The 25,985-nt window shown below is 39.9% G+C and overlaps 3 protein-coding genes across 3 annotated transcripts; 2 read left to right on the forward strand and 1 right to left on the reverse strand.

The window, feature by feature from the left end:
- The first annotated feature begins 8,328 nt into the window (after nt 1–8,328).
- LOC135627427 (remorin-like) lies at nt 8,329–10,254 on the forward strand. The gene is made up of 5 exons (XM_065133527.1): nt 8,329–8,594; nt 9,038–9,088; nt 9,189–9,276; nt 9,496–9,577; nt 9,842–10,254. The coding sequence occupies exons 1-5, from the start codon at nt 8,426–8,428 to the stop codon at nt 10,040–10,042; spliced, it is 591 nt and encodes a 196-aa protein (XP_064989599.1). The 5' UTR covers nt 8,329–8,425; the 3' UTR covers nt 10,043–10,254.
- Nucleotides 10,255–13,761: 3,507 nt separating this feature from the next.
- On the reverse strand, nt 13,762–16,509 carry LOC103970357 (transcription factor MYB17-like). The gene is made up of 5 exons (XM_018820324.2): nt 16,274–16,509; nt 16,031–16,174; nt 15,786–15,951; nt 15,183–15,312; nt 13,762–14,675 (listed from the first exon to the last, which is right to left on the reverse strand). The coding sequence occupies exons 3-5, from the start codon at nt 15,916–15,918 to the stop codon at nt 13,991–13,993; spliced, it is 948 nt and encodes a 315-aa protein (XP_018675869.2). The 5' UTR covers nt 15,919–15,951; nt 16,031–16,174; nt 16,274–16,509; the 3' UTR covers nt 13,762–13,990.
- Nucleotides 16,510–21,028: 4,519 nt separating this feature from the next.
- On the forward strand, nt 21,029–25,123 carry LOC135626806 (tetraspanin-10-like). The gene is made up of 11 exons (XM_065132447.1): nt 21,029–21,165; nt 21,698–21,810; nt 21,908–21,962; nt 22,065–22,120; nt 22,926–22,973; nt 23,487–23,535; nt 23,635–23,718; nt 23,787–23,854; nt 24,388–24,513; nt 24,599–24,674; nt 24,866–25,123. Exons 4-11 carry the CDS (start codon nt 22,074–22,076, stop codon nt 24,941–24,943), a joined length of 576 nt encoding a protein of 191 aa, XP_064988519.1. The 5' UTR covers nt 21,029–21,165; nt 21,698–21,810; nt 21,908–21,962; nt 22,065–22,073; the 3' UTR covers nt 24,944–25,123.
- Nucleotides 25,124–25,985: the final 862 nt, after the last annotated feature.

Here is a 25,985-nt window from a genome sequence, read left to right on the forward strand (position 1 = left end):
GCTTGTTGCAAGACTAGTTAGTTTGTTATCCTTTTACACTATGAGCTAAATCGTATGACACGGTGAGTTGCTCCATTTCCGAGTTGAGATAGGAGAATGTTGCATGAAGGGTATAGACGTAGAAAAGTATCATTATAGGATTGGTACATCATATTTTCATGATTGACATAATATGTTTTCTTTTTTTGAGATGTATGATATATAATACATATTAGTAACTTATTTAAATGTGACAAAGGGGTGTTCACAATCTGGAGAATCCCACCCCTCGCTCTCTCCCTAATTCATCTATTGCCATCATAATTTGATGTTGAGCTTGTTTACAGATGAGCTGTGCCACTTCAAAAGAGTAGATCTTGTTGAGCTATCCATTAAGAGGTAGATGATGTTTATCAGCTAATACGTCGCTACATTCCCCCTGTGAAGGCGACCACCCACCGAAATGTTATGATTCCTTTATACTCTTCAAACAAATATGTCTGTAGCTATAGACTCCCATCTTTTCTGATGCGGCGTCCAATGCCCACCTAATTCATTCTGATCACGGCCATTACAATGAGACCGAGGGGATCAGCACTTCCTCCCACGTCCTCCTGCGCTGTGCCAACCTCGGGGTTTGGGAATCAGTCATTGGCTCCACTTAGCTTTTTCTACTTGTAATACGGCCATGGTCCTTCAGCATTTATGAACCCCACATGTGTTGGCTTTGATCCATCCAACAATTGGCTTTTGGGCTTTACACTCTTTGCTGTCATCGGTCCTCTAAAGTGACACTTGTGCGCATCACACTTGTGCGCATCTCTGATGGGCCTTTTATCTCTGTATACTTTTCTTCTATGCCATATTTGCTGTTTTATCTTTTAGGCTCTTCGTACGCAACCCCTATTGCTTGCTCATTTCTATTCTATTTTCACTTAACGACTTGTACTAATCGAGATGAATATTTGTGCAATCTGTGACTCTTGTCTTTGATCTTAAGAAAAATGCTATTTTCATGTAAATAAATCGTAGAACTTTATGATCTCATGACTATGATGTTATTTCCATTTAAATAGACACTATGCTATGATGTCGCTTCAAAGAGGAACAATTATGTCCAAAACTTTAAGGCTTCATAGTAGTATCCAATGACTAGTCATCACATCGCTCAGCTCAGCTGCTGGTGTTGTATGGACACTTTTTATGTAATCACTCATCAAAATAACAAGACAAATTATTTCATTCTTTTTTATGTAATCATTTTATATATTGATGGACCACTTCTTACATTAAAAACCAAATTAAGCCATCTCATTGAATGTTTTCTATTCTGTCCTTTCTTTTTTCTCTGTCAACTACACGTTTTAGGTTTTTTATTAACCTGACAAATCTATCAGAAACTTTTGAATTCCATGTTTTATAATATCTTTATATTCTTTCGTTATTCCATTTTTATGCCAAATAATGTATTCATAATATCCAAAGTTTTGCTCTTACAAACTTCTTATTTATCTAAATTATTGCATTCTTCTTTTTTATATTCCTAAATTTGCATTTCATATACTTGGCTGTAGTTTTCTTATTCCAAAATTTTGATTTCATATACTTAGAATTAGTTTTGATTAGATCTCATTGGCAACACCACTAACAAAAAAAAACCATGAAATACTTCTAGAATATGTCTAGCAAGTTAATCTCATTGGCAACACCACTAACAAAAGAAATAAACCATCATAGTGTTCAAATTTTATTACATTATTATAATTAGTAGACATCAAAGAGCATCATTATAGTCTTCAAGTAGTAAGTCTATTTTAGAATTTTCTGAATCAAGTTAGTTAGACTTTCGCTTTGAGAACTATTTTTTTTTTAGTATATCCATTATTTATATATATGTTGCTAAAAAAAACTTTTCCTCTAATCATATAACAATTTTTTTTGTTCTCAAAATTTTGTTAAAAGTACAATTAATTGGATTATCCTAAATCTCTTAAACTTCTCCATGCTTCAGTACAAATATCATAAGGTTCTACACCTATTATTTTTTGTATCACTCATCCTAATCTCTCACAAATTTCCCATTTTTATATGCCCACCTTTCCCTAAACAAAATTTGGCATGTAATTTGTTCACATGTCAAAAATTAATCTCCCCATAAGATATAGTTGTCTTTATGGTGATTCCATGGGGCCATGTTTTCCCATGTTGCATGTTTCCTTTAAGCTTAAGGTCTTCCTTTTACTTTTGCCTTTGTCTCGCCACTTTATCTTCTGTACTACATATCTACCATCCAACAATCGCATAACTTTGGATGTCCAACTCCAATCCATTTACGTTTTCTCTTTATAATTACTTTTAAATTTAGTTGGGGTCCTTACTCATCTTTGTGCTTTTGCCATATGTTAATATATTAAGCATAAAACAGAGCATTCAAAAAGTAAATATAAATTAACCAATATTTTGTCTCAAGTTCCTAATTATGTCCCCTTAAGTCAAAGCTAGCAGAGAAGCCATATGGCAATCTCTGGGAAGTTTCACCCATTTGAACACTTTTAATTCTCACTCATTTATTTTAATTTTTTGATGCATATGTGAAGGCATCATAGGTGCAAAGTAAGACATGACAATGAGACTGGTTCTTCTGTTGATGGATGATCGAAGCAGTGTGACTTCTTTAATCAAGCTAATAATGAAGAATTATGGATCTACAACATCCTCTTATTCTTTTCTTTATGAAACTGTTTCATTCTCTTTTCCAGAATAATTTAGTGGTATAATGGAGTAAAATAAGCAGATGGTACACAAAACTCATTACTCTTTGCAGTTCTTGATCAACTTGGCTTGTAAGATAGAGAGAGAGAGAGAGAGAGAGATGACTGTTAGGGCTGAACTGTCAGAGCAGTTGGCCGCTGGAATCTTTTAGCTGGCGAAACAAATCTTGGTGAAGTTATTACAATGATGAGAGAGTACTTTTGCATGGTTGCATGCAATTTACACCCTCATAACTTTCCTGAAACTGTGTCCCCATCCCCTTTTTTACACCCACTGATTTCCCCATAAAGTGAAATCAGTGGAGGTTCCTCTATATGATAGAGCTTAAGGTTGAAGAGAGATAAAGGAAGATGGAGAAGCTGGAAAGGCCTGTTGATGGTGGGAAACTCTGAATCCTTTGAGTTCAGTAACAGCAAAACCATGTCAAAGCACTCCTCACTCTTTTGGTAGATCAGTATTCTTCGAACTCAAGCAAGCTTTGATACCAGAAGATGTGAGGAAGCCACGAATGGTGGTTGTAAATGAACTTTGGATGGAGCTTAGAGAGAGAGAGAGAGAGAGAGAGCAGATGATGGGTGGAAGGATTGGAACAACCAGGTTTAGCTGGTAGCAGCATGCGAGCATGTGGAGGGAACGAGGGCGGGAAGGGGGACCTGCACGCGACAGGTGCAGGTGGGGTGGTCGTCTTCTTTACTTGCCTTTAAAGCCTCATCGGCTCATCGCAGGCGCTGCGTGCGCTCCGTCGCCGGCCGTTCACGCCACGAGAGCCTCTGCCCTCGTCGATGAATGCGGTTGCTGTAGCTGTGTGGATTCTCGTCGTATGTTCGCTTCCTTCTTCGCCTGCAGTCAGTTAACTGCATGCCTTTTAGAAAGAGAAATATTATTAAGCTATGAAGTATTATCGATGGAAATGACACAATATGATAATAAGATAATTGGATGACAAAATTTGCCAGATTCAACGAGATGAACTAAAACGGGTAACATAAATGAGAAAGCTGACAAAGTTCTCTAAGTTTGATGATCATGGTCAGGTGCACGATTCTGACGTTGATTCCGAGTGTATGATACAAGTAATTTGGATCGTAGAAAGCTGCATGCTTTGGCAATTGCCTTTATGGAAATAAAGATAAATTACGTCTACGTAGGATTAAAATGGTGATAAGGTAAAGAAGCACTTATATGCTCTAATAAATTCTCAAAAAAAGAATATCAAGTTTTCACTTTTTTTTGTATCATTTTTGCTTTATTCTAATAGAACACGTCTTATTTTTTAAAAAAATAATATTAAATTACCTCTTACCTATGTCATGTCGACCGTTGCCTTCGCACAGTTATGAGAGGCAACCATGGTCGCATTGACATAGGCGGAGGGATACCCTTTTATCGTCTTTATCGTCTTAGCCATAATGAGACCTCTCTTGTTAAAGTAATAATATTTTTAAAAAAATAAATGATACTTTACGAGAATAATAAAAATGGGATGCTCTTTAGAAATACGTGAAACTTGATATTTTTCTAGAGAAGTTGCCCTATAAATTTTATGAAGATCAACTATCTGAATTCAAATCTAATAAATGGTATACCCAATTTTCGTTTAGTCATGTCACATGAACATGAATATCCCAAAAACCAAAAACAAAAAAAGATCCACTATCATTGACATTTCACAATGGTTATGATGCTAATCGATGAGACCTATTCAAATCCAACTTCAGTGCCTACTACTCGATTTAAGGATGTCCAAATCTGGATTAAGTGAGTAGTACGCTTGGATTAAAAGAATGATATGTGGGCTTATGGGCCTAACTGAGTCTTGTTTGAACATAAGCTCACTACCTTCTTTGGAATTGGGCCCAAGAGATGGAATGGCTCCTCATCGTTGATTCCTGGTAAGGCCCATAAAAGGTTCTTCTAATCGAACTCAATTCAAAGAATTCTGCCGACGATGGGTGCTTGCGTTTGCTAAAGATATATGCAATAGAGTTATGGAATCTAATGTTCTATGCGAAGTTCCTAATTGTGCAAACATGACATGGTGAGGTTCTTGGTTTCATATCTTGATAATTAGAATTCAAGTCATGGGTACAATCTATTTGCTTGCAAAGACAAGATCATTTACCTCGGTCAACTTATTCATTAGATTTATGCATTAGGTCGTGATTTCCAAGGTTGCCAAATAGCTTAGATATGATAATATAATTAAGTGTAAGTATATAAAAATTGAATACTTATGACAACTAATAAATATATTAAAAAAATTAAAAAAATATATTTAAAAAAGATTGATTTCACTTATTAGAGTAATAATGTGTATTTATACATATTTTTAGGGATATATTTCTTTCAATCATTCACTCGAATCAAAGAATCAAATCATGCATTCAAATTTGTGATTGATCCTCAAATCCTAGATTGATTAAGGATTAGAGTATATAATAAGTGCAAAGTTATTATTCTATATTTACCTTTATCATGATCTTCTATTATGTTCCCGTAAGATTGAGCTTTCATCAAATATTTTAATCTTGGATCAATGCAACCGATATGTCTCATGAGCAAGAACCTTTATGAGAGAGCATATTAGTTGATAAGAAGTATGAACGTGAGAAATATGTAGTTGATATCTATAACTTAATCTTTAATAAAATGAAAGTCGATGATAATATGTTTCATGTGTGAATGATGAGTTGGCGCATATATAGGTGGCACTAACATTATCAAAATATATTATAGGAGTGGATTGGGAGGTGATACCAAGTTCGTATAGTAAATTAGTGACCCAATAGAAATATTATTTTATTCTGGTCTCGAACTTAATAGAGATTATTTTATTTATAAAATTGAGAAATAGATATAAGGTTTATTTTAATATAAGGTGCATATTTGTTTTAGACCATATGAGAATATTGATGGGCAGTTGTCAAAGATTCACCAAACTTCTACTGTATTAGAGTATCAAAATCAATTTGAATGACTATCAAATCAGGATTGGTCTAAAAGATAATTAGTGAGAATATTTATTGAAGATATTAATTCAGACATTCATGGTATAATTAAGGCTCATCAACCTTGCACTACGAAGCTATAATTTCTTATGAATGAAAAAATAAATAAATATAAAAACCGTCGAATAATGAGTGTTAATAAACATTTGACTAGTAAGTCAACTACTCCAACCATTTCTAATGAATCATAATACTAGAAGACCGATTGAAGAGAAACTTAAAGAATAATTAATAAAAAATTTGTGCTAGCATTGTGATGAAAAGTAGAGTAAAGAGCATCGATGCAAACAAGAAAAACTTTTGATAATTGAACCAATTGAGAAAGAACAAGAGATTAAGGCAGTAGACTCTAATCATAAAGGTATTGATAATAATGAGATTGTTGAACCTATTATACATACTGTATATGCATTAGCTAGCTACTTTAATTTTCAAACTATGAAGGTTAAAGGGTTTTTGAAATATTAGTCTATTACTATCTTGATTGATAATAGTGGCATCAACAATTTTATGAATAGCAAGGTTATACGATTAGCCTATGGCATTGAACGTTGTGATAAGTTCAAGATGAAGGTTGTTGTTGAGCAAATTTTAACTTATAATAATAAGTATGTCGAAGTGAAGCTTGTTATAAGAGTTGGTCGTGGATTTATTTTTACTACTATTGAATAACTATGACAAAATCAAATACTTCTTTGATATCACTTTTAAAGAAAAATGTATTTAAGTGGACAAAAGAAGGTATTCAAACATCTATTTCTCTTAAGTATGCAATAATTACTATACTAGTTCTCTCTATACTAAATTTTAATAAGTTATTTGTGATTAAATATGATACTTTTAGAGTGGGTATCGGAGCTATACTAATGGAAAAACATCGTACAATCGTTTATACTACTAAGACATTTTTCTCATCTCATCTAAGTTTATTTATTTATGAGATAGAGATGTTATCTATTGTTCATGTAGTCACTAAGTAGATACCTTACTTAATTGATCGACATGTTGTGATGCGTGCTTATTCAATAAGCTAAATTACCAATTGAAGATGTCACTTGAGAGTCTTATAAATTATTGAAGAAGTTTTCAAAATTTATCGTTGCTCAACCCTAAGGACAAAGTTGTTTTGAAAAGACAGGAAATGTTATTCCTTAATTTTAGGAGTCATTAATTTTAAGGATTTAATATTAATCTTTATTTTTTTATTTAGTTTTCCTAGTTATGATAAGAGTTTTTGAGTTTATCCTAATTATGTTAGGAGCCCTTTCATATAGCAAATTAGGAATTACTATATTTATTTTTGTTAGAAATCTTAGTCCTAATAGGTTGAGGATTAATAACTTTATATATATATATATATATATATATATATATATATATATGTTTGATTGTTTTAAAGAAAGCAATGAAAATATAACTAAATTTTTTTTGTCAACTTGAAGGTTAATCCCGTGGAAGCAATAAAATTCCTATCTTTATTTTTAGATAAAAACACTAGGATTTTATCTGTTCTAGAGAGCATCTTCTCAAAAGAAAGTTCACACATACACAGGATATTGCTGAAAGATTTCCACATCTATCATTTCCTATCCATTGATTCATGGACAATTTAATTCACCATCCCCCCTCTACTTTTTTGCCCGTCAAAAGGATAGATGTCGCCACCATCTACCACTGTCAGATCACCCTGGATAACCTACAGGAGTGATGGGATGGTGTGTGGTGGAGACAAGCTCGTCCATTAGATGTCTGTAACATGGCCACCTTCTAAGCCAAGAAATCAACCCAGGAGTAACAGGTGCGGGTGCGGGTGGGGGTGGGGGTGGGGGTGGGGAGAAAACAGGATGAGAGAAGTATGGCCACCTTTTCAGCCTTCCCCAAGGCTCCTCCATGAGAGGGATGCACGGGAGACTGGCCAAAAGACTCCTCGAACAGCTTGGGAGAAGATTTGGCCACCACCACAGCAATTGCTGTCATGATGATGACATGCCAAACCTGTGCTTTGTGTTTTCTGGGGATTGCCAAATGTACACATATAATGCCAGTGTATGCCACTCTTATGATCTACTACAACAAAGGAGTGCTCCAAAACTATACAATGAATTCACGAGCCATGGGATTTGATTTTAGTAAGTTCAATATTTATATTATCAACAGCTTAGATGTTTACCAATTAAAATACAAGTAATCTAAATTTTGGTCAGTCTCTACTTTAATTATTGTTATGTTTATGAATTATATATATATATATATATATATATATATATTAGTGCCACCGGTAAGCGACCCGTCCGTCAAGATTGAACGAGCGCGTGATACGCAGCACGTACATCGATACTAGGTTAAGCTCGTGAGAAGGGACGACCGGAGTGGATGACGTGGTGCACATCCAAAGGGGGAAGGGAGCGGTAGGCTTCTCGATGCGCTACACATCATCCACTCGCGTCGTGAATCGCGGCCCCGACATGCTTTGCGTCGTCGTGCCCTCACGCGCGTCGCACACGCAAAGGCCCGCGCATGATACCACCTCCTGGTTCTCTACGTGACGCTTCTTTCCCTCGTTCTTCCTCGGCTTTATATGTTGGATCTACTTCTCGCCGGTGACTACAAGACTCGGTGGAGGTCTGGTACGATCGATTGCTTCTTGCTTTGGTGGGAGAAGATCGATGGGGGAAGAGGAGTCGACCAAGATGGAGGTTGAAGGTGTTGCCGGGACTGCTGCACATCCTCCTCCGGCGGAGACAGTGAAGGACCTGGCGAAGGACAAGTCAGCGGTTCCACCGCCTGAGGAGGAGGAGAAGCCGGATGATTCCAAGGCTCTTGCCACCGTGGACAGTGAGCTCTTCTTCTTCCCTTCCTCTCTCTCTCTCTCTCTCTCTCTCTCTTTCTCTCTGTGATATTCTCTTCTCTTCTCTAGGGAACGATTTGGATTATAGCAGATAATTATTTCGATTTTTCTTTGTTTAACTTATAGATAGATAGCAATTTGCTTACTTTCTAGATCGAAAGCATTTGCAATTGATGTGCTAGCATAAAAGAGTAGATGAACAGAGCAAAAAGTTGGTTCTTTTAACCTTTCTACTGCTTTCTTCATGAATTCCTTATAATTAGGTTCCACGATTCATTAATATTACACGAAAAGATCACAAAGCACCTCCAGATGCATCTCTGCATACATACGAATTGGATGATTGATATCATATGTGCTCTCCGTAGCTGTCGAGCTTATAATTTCTTCATCATCGTTAAGAACTTATGCATAACCTCTTCATCACCAGCAACTGAGGCTGCCGCTACCAAGAAAACATCAGGTGGTTCGATCGACAGAGGTAAGTGTTTGCAGAAACATTTGCTAGAATTTACAATGTTCTCCGATGCACCACTTGGTATCAAGGCAGAGGAAGATAATGTTTGATGCTGCCAATTCAGATGCTGTGCTTGCAAGGGTTGAGACAGAGAAGAGGGAGTCCATGATCAAAGCATGGGAGGAGAACGAGAAGACCAAAGCACAGAACAAGTAAGTTAGTTTCGATTGGGTATAGACTTGTTGACTCCACATGTTATCATTGTTGTTGCTGTGGAGACATCAACACTGGGTTAGATCGATCCAGCTAAAATCGAATCATGGAGATTCTAATCATCCTCTTGGACATGATACTTTGGTAAATTATGATCATCATGGATGTACAATTTTTATCTGTCTAATTTATCATGTTTTCCTGCCAATATGGGACAGGGCTGCTAAGAAGATGGCATCTATTACTGCATGGGAAAACTCAAAGAAGGCTGTTTTAGAAGCTGAGCTGAAAATGAAAGAGGTGAGGAACTATAAGCATCTCATAGCTGCTCAAAGAAAGCAAGCTTACTTCAACAACAACTTGGAATTAGCTGATCTGACAAGATTAGATTTATGAGTTCTATCAAGCTGCTGTAATTATAAGGTCAGAGATCTCGAATGATGGAATTCAACCGTCAGTTGGAAATGGCTGTAGCTCAGATACAGTCATCCTGCTTCAGCTCACAGTGTACCAAGTTGAACTATACTTGTAATTATACCTATACCTTCCATGTTGTTCGTGCAGGAAGCATTGGAGAAGAAGAAGGCAGAGTACGCAGAGAAGATGAAGAACAAGATCGCCATGCTACATAAGGCAGCGGAGGAGAAGAAAGCCATGGTCGAGGCTAAGCGTGGGGAAGAATTCCTCAAGGCAGAAGAGATGGCCGCTAAATATCGCGTCACAGGGTTCACTCCCAAGAAGCTCTTTGGTTGTTTTGGGGCCTAAGTAGAGACGAGGGGCGGGTGGGGACTGGAACACCTACCACCTGTTCGTGAGAATGTGTTTGGTTTGGTGGTGTGTGCTGTGGTTTGTATCTTATGTAATTTGCACGGGGAGTGCAGTGCTTTGGGTAATGTAATCGATCTTAAATGACCTCAAAACCAGTTGCGATCGACATGAAATGTATGCCTATTGGGGTGCAGAGATTTATGAGGAAAGACACTGCATATGTGCAGCGAGGGCACCTGAAATCATGATGAAGAGTCGTGTACGGCCTACTGTCTTCCTTCCCGGTGAGCACAATGAGGCGGTAGGTGCTTCACTGCTACGCAAGCATGGAAGACGGTGGAAAGAGGCAGCTGTGACGTTGTTTTCTCTGCGCTGTTGAGCTTTAGTGCTCCTTCTTCCATCAAAAGTCGTAGAGCTGCTGTCATCTGATAGCAAATGCTACGGAAGCCACATCTGTTGTTGGTAAACGAGCATCGTCAGGAGTAACTTTTGCTGCAAGAACTCGGCGTACATTGTGGTGAGCTCTTCTTACATCCAAAGAGAACCTAAAATAAATCATTTCATCTGCTATACTCGGCCAAGATTTAGAAGAACAGTGCATTCAAACTCAAAACAACCTCTGTTTTTCTTTTTTTTTTTGAAGTAAAAACAATCCTATCTATGGTTTATCATTGATTTCGGTTTTTCTAGAACTATAACTGAGGATTCGGATGATTTTGGTTTCGATTCTAGAACTATATATTTTGATTTCAATTTTTTTGTTATTTTTAAATTAAAATTAATTTAAAATATAAAAATTTATTTTTTTATTTTTAAATTTAAAAAATAGATGTATATCAATAACTATTAAAACTGATATAAAAAAATAAAATTATAATTTTTTTAATTAAACAAACCTAAGTTATCTAAATTTAAACTCAGCAATTTAACCACCATATCATAAGTTTTATATGTGATTTATTTTTATTTTCTTTTATCAAATTTGATCAATTTAAAATCGAAATCATCACTAATGAATCCTTAAACCGAAGAAAGTTCGATTTTGATGATTCCACTCGAACCTAGTTTTAACTAGAGAAACAGAGGAATCATTAAACTGATTTATTTTTAACCATCATATCATAAGTTTTATAATCGAAATCATCATTACAATTTAAAACCGATGAATCGTTAAACCGAATGAAGTTCAATTTCGATAATTCGAATCAGACCTAGTTTTAACGGTATCATATGTTTTATATATGATTTATTTTTATTTTTTTATCAAATTTGATTAGTTAAAAATCGAAATTATCATTACAATTTAACATCAATGAATCGTTAAACCGAACAAAATTCGATATCGATGATTTGAACCAAACATAGTTTTAACAAAGAAACAGAGGAGCCAGCAAAATAAATGATTCATATTAATCACAGGATGAGAACAAAAGAAAGGTTATCTTGTTTTTGTTTTAGTTTTATTTTCTTTTTCGTTGAAGTGGAATTTTGTTGTACACTTTGTGGGTAAGTATCATCAGAGGCGTTGATGGAGCTTAATGATATGAAGCCGTTTGAGCCTTTATTATTAGGTGCCCAACCGCACCTTTTCCATCTGAAATCACCCCATGCGATGGGTCATAGGATCACATCAATTTACAGGAATGGGGTTCGGGAAATTTAAGTGGAATCTGATTCCACACTTGTGAGAGGATTATCACTGTAATTACAAATACTTTTAATCTCCAAAGCATGTTTGTGAACTATATATACTATATCTTATATTAATTTGGAGATAAATTAGTTTGACTAATTAATTCGATTTTAGATGTAATAATTATTCATAGTCAGTCATCATGTAGAACAATTAGTCAAAAACGATGACGTGCTAACCAAATGTATCACATCAATATAATATAAAAATATTTTTATATTGATAAATTTGATTTTTATAAGGGATAGTGGTTGAGTGCTGAAGTATGATCTCTTTAATGCTCAATATTTTAACTTTTCTTGAGGATTTTTTTACTGGCTTAAAAGTTGAAAGGATATTGTCGAGTATACTTTCAACATAATTTTTATTTGAATAATAAATAAATAATCGAAATCTTCTCGGATGTGGAACAATTTTATCCTATTGAAGTTGTTTCATGAATTCCCAACTTTAAGTGCAATAAGATTCGAAAAAATAAATCAAATTGAAACAATTCTACTATATCGAATTGACGATCAAAATCGACACTAATAATTACTCTATTAAAATAAACAAAATAAAACAAATAAGTCTTAAATTTGTTTTGTTTTGAGGAAAAAAAGGGAAAAATCACAAAAATATTCAAATGGTTACTATGTATTTCCTGTTTGCTATGTAGCTTCCACATCTAATCAGAGTTCGTGGCAGGGTGGCGGTGGAGCGGCCGACGGCGTGTGTACGGCCATCAGAAGAGAGCAGGCGAGACACACTGCTTTTACTACCCCCTGCACGCACTAGAAGGACCACCACCACCACCGGTCCACCACCGTCGCGTCTGACTCACAGACTGGGTCCTCCCGTATCTCACTCGCAGTAATTAGTCTCTCACGTCGCCCCTGCCAAAGACATCACATCCACCTGTATTCCAAGTCAAGGATGGGTCCTCTGCACCTCCACCTTCCTCCACCATCAGACGTTACCTGTAGCCTCGCCGTCGCACTCTACCTTTGACGCCATGATGATGATCTCCTCGTCTTCTCGATCTCTCGACAATCACTCGAGTAAAGATGATGTTAGTCCACTCGACAGGCGTTTACGGTCAACAGGCGGACTTGCTTTCAGGCTATTTATATTTCATTTTAATCTCTGATGGAACTGTGGGAGCTTTCAACGCTTCTGCGGGCGTGTGTGTTTGAGGGCATTCAATGCCAATTCCCCAACTTTTCAGAGAGAAGTAAATGATGCTCACATGATGCAGTCGCCCCACCGCATTGAATGCCCTCTGGTCCATCGAGTCATTGACTGCTAGCGCACGGTCTCCTCCAATTGCAGTGCCGCTCCAGAGTCTGGCCTGATGTCGATCGCCTCCTGCAGGCTAAATCATGTTGGCCATGCACATAGAAATGAGAAGACCTGCTGCAGCACTTCAGATCACGTTTCTGCGAACCTATGTAATAATGTGTCGAGACAAGGAAGAATAATATATGTTAAAGAAAGGACTCAACCTTCCCACTTTGATTGCTACGAACTGTATCTAACATGTACGGAATGCTATGATTTTTAATTAAATTATTTATTTCTTATTGATATTTTATATAGTACAAATACAATAGTCATAGCTAATGGTTTTTCGAGAAGAAAGGAGGAACAGTGTAGTAAAGAATAGGTACTGATGAATGAATGGGGTGTTTGTTCATCCAATAGACTGATCCAAATCTCTGGTCCCCCTCGCTCAGAAGCAAACGATACAGGGAAAAGCATTTCTTTTGGATTCGTACTTCGAGAATCGAGATCATGATGGCAGGCTTCTTGCTGTTCTATTGCAGATGATGTCAGTATCTCTTTAATCATCCTGTGTCCAACTGGTCACCTGTACAATGTCATCCTTCGCCTCATCTTTATCCCACACAGTTTCATGCTTTATCTTTTATTTTGTTGATATTGATATGATCGGATCTACCATCGTGTAGGTACGTAAAAGAAATATGTTTCACCATTGCATACAAGTCAGATACATAAAGACGCATTGTAGAGATCATGCATATCCTCAAGGACAAAAGACATATCAACAGCTCAGTAATTACAAAACCTTCCATTTAATCATGTCATCTCATAAGTATGCCAGAAAACGTGCGTGAAGAAAGATGAGGAAACCCACAGTTCATTCACGTTGTACGTACCAAGAAGATTATCTAAGAACATATATTATATCTAGTGGCTGCGTAAGCTCCATAGTTAGCGCTCGTTTAACAGTCGAGAAGATAGCATAGCATTCACTTGAACGCGGTGTCGAGGGACGTCTCCACGTTGAGATCGCTGGAGAAGAGGGAAGAGAAGGCTCCAACCTGGCCGCCGAACAGGCCCAGATCGTCGTCGCCGCTGCCGAAGTCCAGATAGAGCTGGTACGACTCCTCCGACACGTCGTCCACCACCTCGTTGGACCCCGAGGAGTCGTCCATTCCAGCCACCACCGGCGGCCCGCCGCCCGTGACGCAGCTCTTGCTCTCCGTCTCCTCCCTCGCCGCAGGCGGCGGCTCCGTCTTCACTGCCGCGGCGGAGCTCTGTCGCGTGAAGGACGACTCCGGAGACGACTCGTCGGTGGCGGAGGCCGCGGCCTTCCGGAACGCGTCGCCTATCTCGGAGTTCCAGATCCTGAGGAAGAAGTCGGGCTCGGGCTTGAGAGGCGGGAGGTTGACGGCGGGGTTGGTGACGGCAGCGGCCGCGGCGGCGGACGCGGAGTGAGCGAACAGGGACTCGCGGGATAGGCGGGCCTCGGCCTCGAGGCGGGCGCTCTCCCACTGAGCCATGTGGCGGGAGGAGGCGGCGGCGGGCGAGGAGTCGGAGGGGTCCGGGTGGAGGAGGCCCATGCGGAGGAGGCGTTTCTTGAGGTGGGTGTTCCAAAAGTTCTTGATCTCGTTGTCCGTCCGCCCCGGTAGCTGAGCCGCTATGGTCGACCACCTGGTGTGATGATTCCAATTCATTACGTGACTTGCTACTCTTGAAATGAAACAACAGAGCAAGCGAGTGAGAGGAGGGGAAGGGGCTTTCACGTCATTGATGGGACTGTCACAGTTCATGATGATGTGTAATTCATGTTGACACAAGCTCTAAGTCATGCACGCTATTCACAATAAGAATGAGAAGAAGAAACAAAATATCGCAGACGCCTAGCCCACAGGTACGATGATATTAATTGCAGTAGGTCCACCTCTCTCTCTCTCATGCTAATGTGCTGGTTTACATCGCTATCGCTGTCATAAATAGACAAAAACGAAGAGCACGAAGATGCTGCCATGGCAACCTGGCCAGTGTGATGTAGCTAAACTTGAAGAAACGTCAAGAAGAAAATGCAAGTGGTAAGGTTATAATCTCACTGTAAGAAGAAGAGACAGGGACTAGGAAGGATGACGTATTATTGAGTTTGTGTGTGCGAGTGGGAACGGAGGTAGCGTGCGCGTGGTTTACTTGTTGCCGACAATGGCGTGGAGTTGGATGATGGACTTCTGCTCCTCTGGGGTGAAGGGGCCACGCTTGATGTCCGGCCTCAGATAGTTAGTCCACCGCAGCCGACAGCTCTTCCCGCACCGAAGCAGACCTGCATTTAATCGTCTCGCTCATTAATACTTGTTATCAAGTCATTCACTTCCCCCCGCACAGGCCATCACCATCATGTAACTTGTTCGGTATTACGATTAAGATCCTAACATGTTACCATGGCTATTCCGTAAAGAGAACTGCTATCATTGGATGCTATACTGTTCACTACGTGATCCCCACAGAGAAGGAACACACTTGCACTACAGCCTTGCTAGGATGTGAATTACTGCTGCTTTACTTCCAAGAAGGGTTATAAGACATAAGCATCACTGCGGTTTAGTATGCATGCTATGCATATCTGCTGATAAAAGCAAATAAGAGTCGAAGGTGTACATCTTTATTCCGTCTTTGGTTGAGACTGCAGTGCGAGTGCATGGATGAGCAACAAACAGGAGAGCGATATCAACTGAGAAGAAGGAAAAGAACATGTTTGGTACTTCGAAGAAAAAAGAAGCAGTAGTGGGGAAAGACCTGCAAGCTTAGGGAGGGAGCGCCAGCTGCCGTGGCCGTGGGACTGGATGTAGTCGACCAAGATCTTGTCCTCCTCCGGCGTCCACGGCCCTTTCTTTAGCCCGGACTTGTCGCAGCAAGGCGCCCTCCCCATTACTTGTCACACGACGCCCTTCGCTTTCTCTCTCTGCGATCAATAGAGGCCGGTGAAAGGACCGGAGGGAGAAAATTAAGGCTGGATGGAGGAAGGAAACAGAAGCTCAAACTCCGGGGCGCCTTTAAAGTAGACGGGGGGCGAGGCGAGGGGAAGCGGGCGAATCTCGAAGCCTTCAGTGGCGGGGATCCCACCTGCAACAGGGCGTAGCTAGCTCGAAATCGGAAAGTTCCCTCCTTTCCCGGCCATTAAATGACTACATCCAAAAGTACGCACAGCGCAGCATTATTACGGTTCTGAGACGAGGAGGAGAAGAGGAGGGGGGGGAGAAAGCAGAGATGTTTGAGATCCTCACGTAAAGGAGATGGGAGTAAATGCCACGAGAGAGAGAGAGAGAGATCGCAAGTTCCCTTTGGACGAACGAAGGAAGAGATATAGAGTGGTAGGGATAAGGATCGAGTTCACGAATCTCCTTCACTTTGGCTGCGGTGCTATAAATGCGGAAAGGACGCAAGAGAAGGGGAAAGAGGGGAAGGAGGAGGGGAGCGTTTTCCTTCTCCTCGAAACGGGCAATGGTTGGGTACTGCTGCTACGATTTGACCGACTATGGACGGAAATTAAGGCGTCACAGTGCGTCGAGCAATGTTTTCATTTTGTCGTCAACTGTTGATGAATATATATAAATTATACGTACACAAACGTCGCATTTCATATTCTAAAGCTTATCATTTATAAGCATTGCTATTTAGCACTATTACTGTAGATAGGAATTCACTTCACTCAAAGCCATTGTCCGACGAATCCAACGAATCTGTGGAGACCGTTTGATTTGGACAAGCCACCGACCGAGCTTGACCAGCGCATGACTCCCTCGGCATGTGAATCACACCCTTCCTTCGTTCATCGGGTAATGCCAATCATTTACGACAATTATCGTACGTGTGATAATATAAGATTAATAATTAATTATTTTTTAATTAATTATTTTAATATCTCGATTTTTATATTTTAAAAATATAATTTTAAAAATAGAAAGGTCAAAATACTAAAGATAATTAATTATAGGAGATAGTTTTAATTAATCTAATAATATATCACAAAATCACCTTCAAATAGAGTTTCTAATGCCAACTTCTAGTAGTTCTCTTCATGGACAAAATGAGTTGCTGATATTAATATTATACTCGTTAAATTTTATTGAGTCTGAACTATTAATTATATTAATCGTCCATCAAATCAAATCTTTATAAGTTATTATAAGTGTTAATCCATAAATCAAGTTGTTACAATACAGTATCAAAAGAGGATTGTAGCTTAAACACTGATCAAAATCATTGGAATGTGAGACAGACCATGAAATCTTGAGCACGTTAATTTTTTTTGTCGTTGTGGTCACAGTGTCTCCAGTCTCAAACTGTGGTTGGGAATCCTTGGAGTAGGTCTCGAGGGTGTGTCTGATCCGCTTGCCAAGTTGCAGGCGTAGAGACATTAGCATCGAGATGGCTAATAGGTGGCCTGTCAGCGTTGAAGCCATGACCAGTATAACGGACAAAGATGAGTCCAATTGAAGAAGAAGATACATACCTGTACCTGCGAAGAGTCTGGAAATGAGACTGAGCTATCCTGTGTTATTCAGGAGATTGCCAAGCATCAGGAAGTGACTCAGTCATGGAGGACCGAGAAGACTTTGGGATGAGGAATAACAAGTCGATACGTTCTTCCTTGATGGACGAGTTACAGCTGTTCTTAACTTCGTCGTCTGTCCTTCCAGGAGGATGCGTTGCAATCTGAGACCACCGGTAAGATCAATGTGTGTATATACTAGCATTTCTGCAGCATGGAGGTAAAATTATACCATGCCAAAGATACCCGAGCTTCAAATATGGAACCAATATTCTTTGGAATATTTCTTTATTTCTCGTCACTCCTTGCAGATAGAAAATGATAAGGCACATTTTGATAATATGCCCTCCAACCGTTGTTCATAGCCACGTCTGCCCGAGCACAATGTTGTCCTGCAAAAGTCGAGACGACATCGCCCGAGTACAGTACCATCTTGCAAAAGCTGGGACGGCACCGCCCGAGCACAGTGCAGACTTGCAAAAATCGGGATGGCACTGCCCGAGCACGGTACCATCCTGCAAAAGCCGAGATGGTGCCGCCTGAGCACAATGCTGCCCCACAAAAGTCGGGACGGAATTGCCCGAGCATGGTACCATCAAGCAAAAGTCGGGTTGGCAATCATAAATATGACAAGTACGAACGATCTTCGGTGGGAGAGATATAAAAAGCCCCTCACAAAGCTAGCAGAGGGGGATTGACCACTCAGTTCTAACTAGATCTTCGAAAGGGTCGAAGTCGGGAGCCTCTTCCTAACCCTGACTTGTGTGTAGGAATCGGAGGCCAAGAAGTAGGCGGTGAACCCGAGGGAGTCCCCGACCTCACCAGGCAACGATCCTCGTTAACCAGATGACGATGTGGATGACCCTGTGCACCCGAGATCGAACCAAACCATGCCAGCTCATAATTCCACGGCATATAGGAAACTCATCATATTGGCACGAGAAGGAGGGCCCGATGACGTAGGATCAACCTCGACCATGCAACCCGATCGAACACCCGGGCAATAACCACCTCCCGACCCACTCAACCCCTGGGCTCAGGGAGCAACGCCCACCTCCTTTCGAACAAGAGGCCAACACAGCGACCCCTAGGCACTATTGGAGGCTGTTCACTAACTTGGGGTTATCATCCTCGGGAATGGTTGCTGCTCAACCTTCCGTCTCTGACGAGGCATTCCTCAACCTGACGCACTAAGTTCAAGTCCTAGCGGGGATGATGCAAACCATCATTCCCATCGTCTTGCCTCTTTGACAACTCCTGATGCCACAACGGGAGTTGCCACCCCCGGCTCCCACGCAGCCCTCACCCTCTCCTGCACTGCCTCCGAATCCCCGACAGCCCGTGGCGATGACTGTCGCCATGTTGCCCGAATGGTGACCGAGCCCGAGGCTTATGCCCGTGCACAATGCGTGAAGCTTTCACATCCTTGCACCAGTAGCCCCAAGCATGACACCCTATTGTTCGACTCGGCGAATTCCCTTCGAGCACAGTTGCGCTCGGTAAATTGGCGTCTGGACGAAGTTCAACATGAGTTTCGTAAGTCCAAGGAGGAGCCCTGCGAGGCCTCTTCAGGAGCATCACCCTTCATGCTCGAGGTTTAGGATAAGCCAATCCCTCCAAGCTTCCGCCTCCCTGTTCTCGAATCTTATGATGGCGGCTCCGACCTAATGGAACATGTCGCTACCTTTTGGGCCCAGATAGCCCTATATGGTACATTCGATACCCTCATGTGCAGGGAGTTCCCCATCTCGCTCTAAGGCCCAGCATGGATGTGGTACAGGTCTTAGACTAGCCTCAATCGTCTCTTTCAACCAACTCGCTAAAGAGTTCAAGCTCAACTTCATGGCCAGTGTGCGACCAAGGCTGACGGCTCTACTCCTCAGTCTCAGCCAAAAGGATGATGAGCTCCTTTCTCATTTTGTGACACGCTTTGCTGCTGAAATCCAGGGGCTACCCGACGCTCACCCTTCCTTGATAATGCAGGCCTTTCTAATGGGACTCCAACCTTCCAGGTTCTTCTGGTCGCTGATCAAGTGGTCTCCTACAACCATCCCCGAAATGCTTCAATAAACTAATCAGTACATGGTTGCCGAAGCATTGGTGGTTAGAAAGCAGGAGGAGAACAAGATGCTACGACCAGAACCGATCCGAGGACTACCCCTGTCGCCCCCAAGAAGGAGACTCGATCAACCCGATGCGACACTCCCAAGGTCCCCACTCCTGCCTTTGAATTCCTCTAGAGATATTCCTGCAGATCAGGGAGAAAGGACTCCTAAAGGCCCCAAACTCGATGAAGGCATCACATGAGCTTAGGGACCGTTCGAAGTATTACTGGTTTCATCACGATTATAGGCATGACACCGAGGAATGTCATGACCTCAAGAATCAAATTGAAGAACTCATACGCCGGGGGCATCTAGGGCACTACATCAGGAAGCCACGCGAAACGTTCTCCCCATCCCTCTAGGGCGGTCGAGAAGCAGATTGACGTGATCATCGGCGATCCAACAATAGGGGGAGATAGCATAGCAAGATGAAAGGCTTACGCCCGAGCAACCGTAGAGAAGCGCCCGAGGCAACCCCAAGTGCCCGAGATCACCTTCCCAACAAGAGAGACCGAATACCCTGAGCACAATGACGTGCTAGTCATCTCGGCCAGGATCACTAATGCTCGGGTTAAAAGGATCATGGTGGACACTGGGAGCTTCGTCGATATCCTATACTTCAACGTCTTTTGAAAACTCGACCTGACCAAGGAGGACTTTGCCTCGAGTCAATCGATACTCACCAGATTCATAGGGGATTGACCACACAACTCTACCTAGATCTTCGGAGGGGTCAAAGTCAGGAGCCCCTTCTCGACCTCAATCTGTGTGCAGGAACCAAAGGCCAAGAAGTAGACAGTGAACCCGAGGGAGTCCCCAACCTCACCAGGCTACGATCCTCGCTAACCGGATGCCGACGTGGATGACACTGCACCCAGGACCGAACCAAGCCGTGCCAGCTTACTGTGCCACGGCATAAAAGAAACCTTCTCGAATAGTACCGGATATGAGAGTTTTCATGCAGCTTATACACAAACCTTATAAAGACTCGGAAGAACCTAATCCGACGTCCCCACGTCTTTTTAGATCAGGGCTGGAAATGGTCCATAGATTTGGGATCGGGCTTTTAAAGACTTCAATACAATTGGGCTTTAGTAACGATCCGTGTTATTATTATAGCAGTTTATAACGGTTGTGAGGTGCGGCCGTTATGCTCCTTTGAAACCTTTAAAACCGTCCATCTGACTTCTTTTGTCAGTTTGAAGCTATAGTCTTAGTTTGACCACTGTCAAAACCGTCTATCTCACTTCTTTTGTTATACCGGCCGTCCGTATGATTTGATCGATGGAACTTTTTAAAGCGGACGGTGGAGATCAAAAGAAAAATGAGGCGCCTCTGCGATCTGACCCACTCTCCGCTTTTGCCCTCATCAAACGCCATCTGCTCTTTCCACCTGTTCCGCTTTGTCTCTGAGTCGAAGCCTTACTTGCGAGGGCGAAAGTGAGGGGGAAGGGGAAGGGGAACCATGAGCGCAGGCGCAAGCACCTTTGTCATCAGGTGGATCAACTTTTTCACCATGGTGAGCCACTCAGCTGCTTTGCGGTCACCATGTTCGATCCCCATTCCCGAGCTGAACACTAGGATTGTCGTTTTGATTGCATTTCTTGGTCTTGAAAGTTGGTGCTTTTCGTATTACTCGACTTCCCTTTTGAACGGTCTGTAGTTTTGGGTGCATTTCCTTGGATGATTAATGCATGCTTTCTCGAGAAAAAACTGCTATTTTTCTCCCTATTTTTGGTGAAGCGTGTGACTTTTCTAAGAGACGTCAGTAAATTGTCTGTTGCTTAAGCCTTTAAGTTGATCGTCCTTTCTTTTGGTTTCTGGAGTAATGGAATATCACCCGCATTTGCCCTCAAGTCCTAATCTTGTTTCGAAGAATAGAAAATTAGGATAGATGGATCAAATCCTGCTCTCTGATAATGCTGCTTGCTATTTGAAGTTAGCAAATGGAGAGAAAAAGAAAGCGAGATCTTTTTTCCTTGTAGACATGCTACTTAAATCTTGTATCAACATCACCTTTAAAGTAGTTTTCTCCTAATCTGATGTTGCAGATACTAGCAGTGGCAGTTGTTTGCTTTGGAGTGTGGATGAGCATCCACCACGATGAATGCTGAAAGTCCTTAACCCTCCCTGTCATAGGTCTTGGTGCATTGATCCTTTTAGTGTAAGCCTCTTTCCTTTTTAATCCGTTCTGAAGATGTTAATGTTCGATACTTGCTTTCACGTTTTCAGGATTAATGTTGGTTTACTCCATATTGTAGATCTTTGATAGGTTTCTTGGGAGCTTGGAAGAATGTCACTGTACTGCTGTGGGTGGTATCCTTCTAATAAGTTGCAACATGTCAATTAGTTTTTTTTTTTTTCTTTTTGTCGTTTATCCTTCTCATACTTAAGACGTCCTTGACACTGAAATTTCAGTATCTTGTCATGTTGTGCTTGATTTTGGTCTCAATCATGATATTCACAGTAGTAGCGTAAGTACCATTGGTTGGAATTCTTGTTTAGTATCATTTTCTTTTCATTTCATGATATGCAATTAGACATAATTTCTATCGAATCTGGAAATTTCCTTGATTTACCAACAAGAAAGATATTATACTTAGTCTATCGGTCTGTGAGTGTTTTCTCTATGACAGATATTATTGAAAATTATAAAGAAAACATATGATAAATGGAAAAGAAATGAAGATTCTTGTAACTCAGTTACTTTTTTTAGCAATAAATGGGAGCTGAAGTACATATCAAAACATTGTCTAAATAAAGCTGCCTTTCACTATTTTAAGGAGCAAATCTTTTTTATTTAAAATTTAACCTTTCTGAATCTCTAACCATTTATTCGGTCCACTAAGAGTCATTTTAGTTAAATTGGCTACCCATTGTTTAACTGGTCTCTAGAATTATGATCTGATGTCATTTCCCTTTTTTCTTATTGTTTCATGAGTTCTCTTGATTGCCAACATATAGAATATCTGTCTCTTACTTGGCTACTTCTTCTTTCCTTTTCTTCTGTTACTTCTTTATGATTAATGTTTAAAATTAGTCTCTCTGAGATATGCAACTCCATAAAATTTATTAGTGACTTTTAATTCACACACATCTTACTTTAAGTTGCTATAGTATTTGTAAGTAAGAGGGGGTTGTCTCCTTTTGGCTTTCAAAAATATTCCATTTCAGTAGAACATGGCACTCGGAAAAAATACTTACAGCCATCTAGAATCATGCTTTATTTTCATTTTTTTAATTGGATGTTGATGTTGAATCTAATCAATATTATTGTAGGTTTATTATAACGAATAGCGGTTCTGGTCATGCTGCAGCTGGTCTGAGGTAAGAAAACCTGTTATAAGTTAATATTTGCTCCTTAGGTTATAGTGAAGTGAAAAATCAACGTGAGAAAGATCTGAGATAACATTTGTCATTGTCATATTAAAAATTTTATGAATAACTGCATACCTTAAGGTTAGAAGCATTCGTCCAGCTTCAGTTTTAGAAGAATCATGTTTCATTCAAATGTCATTATTAACATATAGATGGTTAAATATCGAACTATGTTCTCAATAAACAATTCACAGCCTCGCATCTGCTTGTTGGATAATGGCAGTTATTTAGAGACCATCGCAAACAAAAGTCTTAAGTTAAAATATTCAGTTTCCATTGTTGCAGTACTTCTGTTCAACAGTTAGTTATTCAGAATAGCTTGGAAGTTCCCAAATTTGATGGGAACTACAGTTCTCTGGATGATTATCAGGGTGCATAAGGAGTCTGCTGAACTTCATCTCAGTAAAAGAGTCTTTAGTCCTGTATGATAATCCAGCCATTTCTTACTACATTGCTGTTTAGGTACAAGGAGTATCATCTTCAGGATTACAGTTCTTGGTTCTTAAAACAGGTAAGTCTTATCTTCTATGTAACCACACTATGATGTTCCTTATATGATTTTGAATGTATATCAGTAGTATGTCCACTTCAATTTACTTGCTGTTTTAAGCTCAACAATACCAAAAACTGGAGAAGCTTGAAGAGCTGCCTTGTCAAGTCTGAGCAATGCAATAATTTGCCAAAAAGATACAAGGTCAGATCTTCTTTGTTTCTAAAATGTGAGCTGTTGCATCTTTTCTCACTTGTCTTAACTTCGAACAGAATCTGAAGGAGTACAAACTGGCAGAACTAAGCCCCATCGAGGCTGGTTGCTGTAGACCACCATCAGAGTATGCTTATCTACTTTTGCCATTTTTACTACTTGGACTATCATCTAGTGTTATCTAATTTGTATTCGGAACTCCTGGGTTAAAACAAATTTGTTAAAGTTGATCCGATGCTTTGTTTTTATGCTTTACACCAATAGTCCATGCTGGTCCACTGAGACCTCTTAACTGCTTTAGTTAAAGTTGGCAAATTTGTTGGAAGCTAATTAATTTGGACAGCAAACATATTATGTAGCTTGCGAAACACACAAGCAGAAAGAACCTCTTCCAGTTTAGCACTAACATCACCTTTGTGTCTCTGCTTCTGCTCCTATGGTATAGCCATCTGTGATCCTATCTGTATGGTTACAAGGAAGGCATGCTTTCCTCCATATGGATATGCAATGTTTGCCTCTCTATGCTACAAACTTCTTAACTCCATAGCTTCAGCCATATTTTGAAATACAACTTTTTTGTTTAAGTTCTTTGTTGAAAAATAAATTGATTATCTTTTTTGCTTTGTGCATCATGGGTACATTTTATTCTTCTACTTTTAGATGTGGATATCCTGCAGTAAATGCTTCCTATTATGATCTGAGCTACCATCCTGTAAGCACAAACAAGGACTGCAAGCTTTATAAAAATGCACGAGCCATCAAGTGTTATGATTGTGATTCTTGCAAGTAAGTTCCTCGAATACAAGAAGTTTGTCCTGAAGCTCATTTTTCGATCTGATTAACATTACTTTCTTGTGCCTTTTGTTTTCAGGGCTGGAGTTGCCCAATACATGAAGGAGGAATGGAGAGTGGTTGCAATTTTCAACGTCATTCTTTTTGTTGCATTGGTAAGTTTCTAAAGTTCCATATGAAACAGTGACATGGTACTGGCAGCGATTTGTCATTATTTGCTTGCCTGATCTTTTCAATCTGGATTGGTATCTGGAGTTTGACCGATCTAATCAACTTGGAAGTGTATCCAACTGATTTAATTATATTACTGATATTCTTTCTCTTTCGCCCCTGCTTTATGGTTCAGTCAATCGTATACTTCATTGGATGCTGCGCGAGGAGGAACGTCTCAAGTAGCCACTCATCGAAGGCAAGAGGCCGATGATCACCCATATTGTTCGCTCGGCGCAGAAGATAAGCCCTCTGATAAATTAGTTGAGAAATAACAAATCTCGCTCCTCATGTATTTTACCAGCGGAACACCAAGAACTAGATGGAGCATAATTCTGTGACATTTGTTGTTTTCAATTAATTGTCAACTGCGTGAATGTATTAAAAATGGATTCATTCCTTTCATCAGATTCGAGTCATGGTTGACTAGTTGCGGGAGATGAGTCATTTTTGGATGCACCAAAAGTCAAACATATCAACATAGTCAAAGATTACTCCTGAGATATTTGAGGCCAGGTCTGTAGCCTACTACTATGGCAACTTGATCGGAGAGTTGAATAACAATCAAATGACAACTTAATTTGAACAAGGAATAGTCAGCTCAGGACCACAAGGGAAAAAGACTTTTCGTTGTCATCTTTTGTAGGTGATCCTAAAGTTAGTTCAAAACATCAAAGCAGAGTGTTTGGGATCATTATGGACATGTGCACCTGTCGATCTACTCCAAAGGTAATTAGCAAATTATCAACCTATAGGGAGAATGCTTTCCATGATTCAATAAAATCTGATGATGTATTAGCAAATTATCAGATTTTTGGAGTGATCTATCTTAGCTAGTAAAAGTTCTTATGAAAATCCATCTTCATCACTATTTTTTTATAAAAATATATTAGATTCTCTGTGGTATGTGCATATATATTCTCCTCAAAAATCCTACTGTAGGGAGGTTTTAAATTGTAAGTGATGGATTAATATAGAGATTTAAATTTCCATGATACTAAGGGAAAAGCCTTTAAGTATATTTATTTTAATTTAAGCGAGTATAATAAGGAATTTGGATCTAGCATAGAAAAACGTTTTCGAAATAATAATAACATTGGATGAGATCTGGCTGGACTAATTGCTTATACTAAAATTAGTGTTGTTTCTGTCTTCTGTCTTTCATGTTTTTATAAGCAACAAAAAAAAAAAAAACGTTTTTGTTTTTCCTCCCATGCCGATGTTTGGATTGTCGAGTCAATCAATGTGGCAGGTAG

Source organism: Musa acuminata, chromosome BXJ2-11 (genome assembly GCF_036884655.1).
Source record: "Musa acuminata AAA Group cultivar baxijiao chromosome BXJ2-11, Cavendish_Baxijiao_AAA, whole genome shotgun sequence".
NCBI lineage: Eukaryota > Viridiplantae > Streptophyta > Magnoliopsida > Zingiberales > Musaceae > Musa > Musa acuminata.

What these genes read in the sequence shown, in the direction of transcription:
- LOC135627427 (XM_065133527.1), top strand. Translation starts at nt 8,426, where the DNA reads ATGGGGGAAGAGGAGTCGACCAAGATGGAGGTTGAAGGTGTTGCCGGG. An exon ending in AAGACCAAAGCACAGAACAA is followed by an intron (nt 9,277 to 9,495) that starts GTAAGTTAGTTT and finishes AATATGGGACAG; the next exon opens with GGCTGCTAAGAAGATGGCAT. An exon ending in CTGAGCTGAAAATGAAAGAG is followed by an intron (nt 9,578 to 9,841) that starts GTGAGGAACTAT and finishes TTGTTCGTGCAG; the next exon opens with GAAGCATTGGAGAAGAAGAA.
- LOC103970357 (XM_018820324.2), bottom strand. Translation starts at nt 15,918, where the DNA reads ATGGGGAGGGCGCCTTGCTGCGACAAGTCCGGGCTAAAGAAAGGGCCG. An exon ending in CTCCCTCCCTAAGCTTGCAG is followed by an intron (nt 15,313 to 15,785) that starts GTCTTTCCCCAC and finishes GATTAAATGCAG; the next exon opens with GTCTGCTTCGGTGCGGGAAG. An exon ending in CACGCCATTGTCGGCAACAA is followed by an intron (nt 14,676 to 15,182) that starts GTAAACCACGCG and finishes TCATCACACCAG; the next exon opens with GTGGTCGACCATAGCGGCTC.
- LOC135626806 (XM_065132447.1), top strand. Translation starts at nt 22,074, where the DNA reads ATGTTGTGCTTGATTTTGGTCTCAATCATGATATTCACAGTAGTAGC. An exon ending in CATGCTGCAGCTGGTCTGAG is followed by an intron (nt 22,974 to 23,486) that starts GTAAGAAAACCT and finishes ATTGCTGTTTAG; the next exon opens with GTACAAGGAGTATCATCTTC. An exon ending in ATTTGCCAAAAAGATACAAG is followed by an intron (nt 23,719 to 23,786) that starts GTCAGATCTTCT and finishes AACTTCGAACAG; the next exon opens with AATCTGAAGGAGTACAAACT.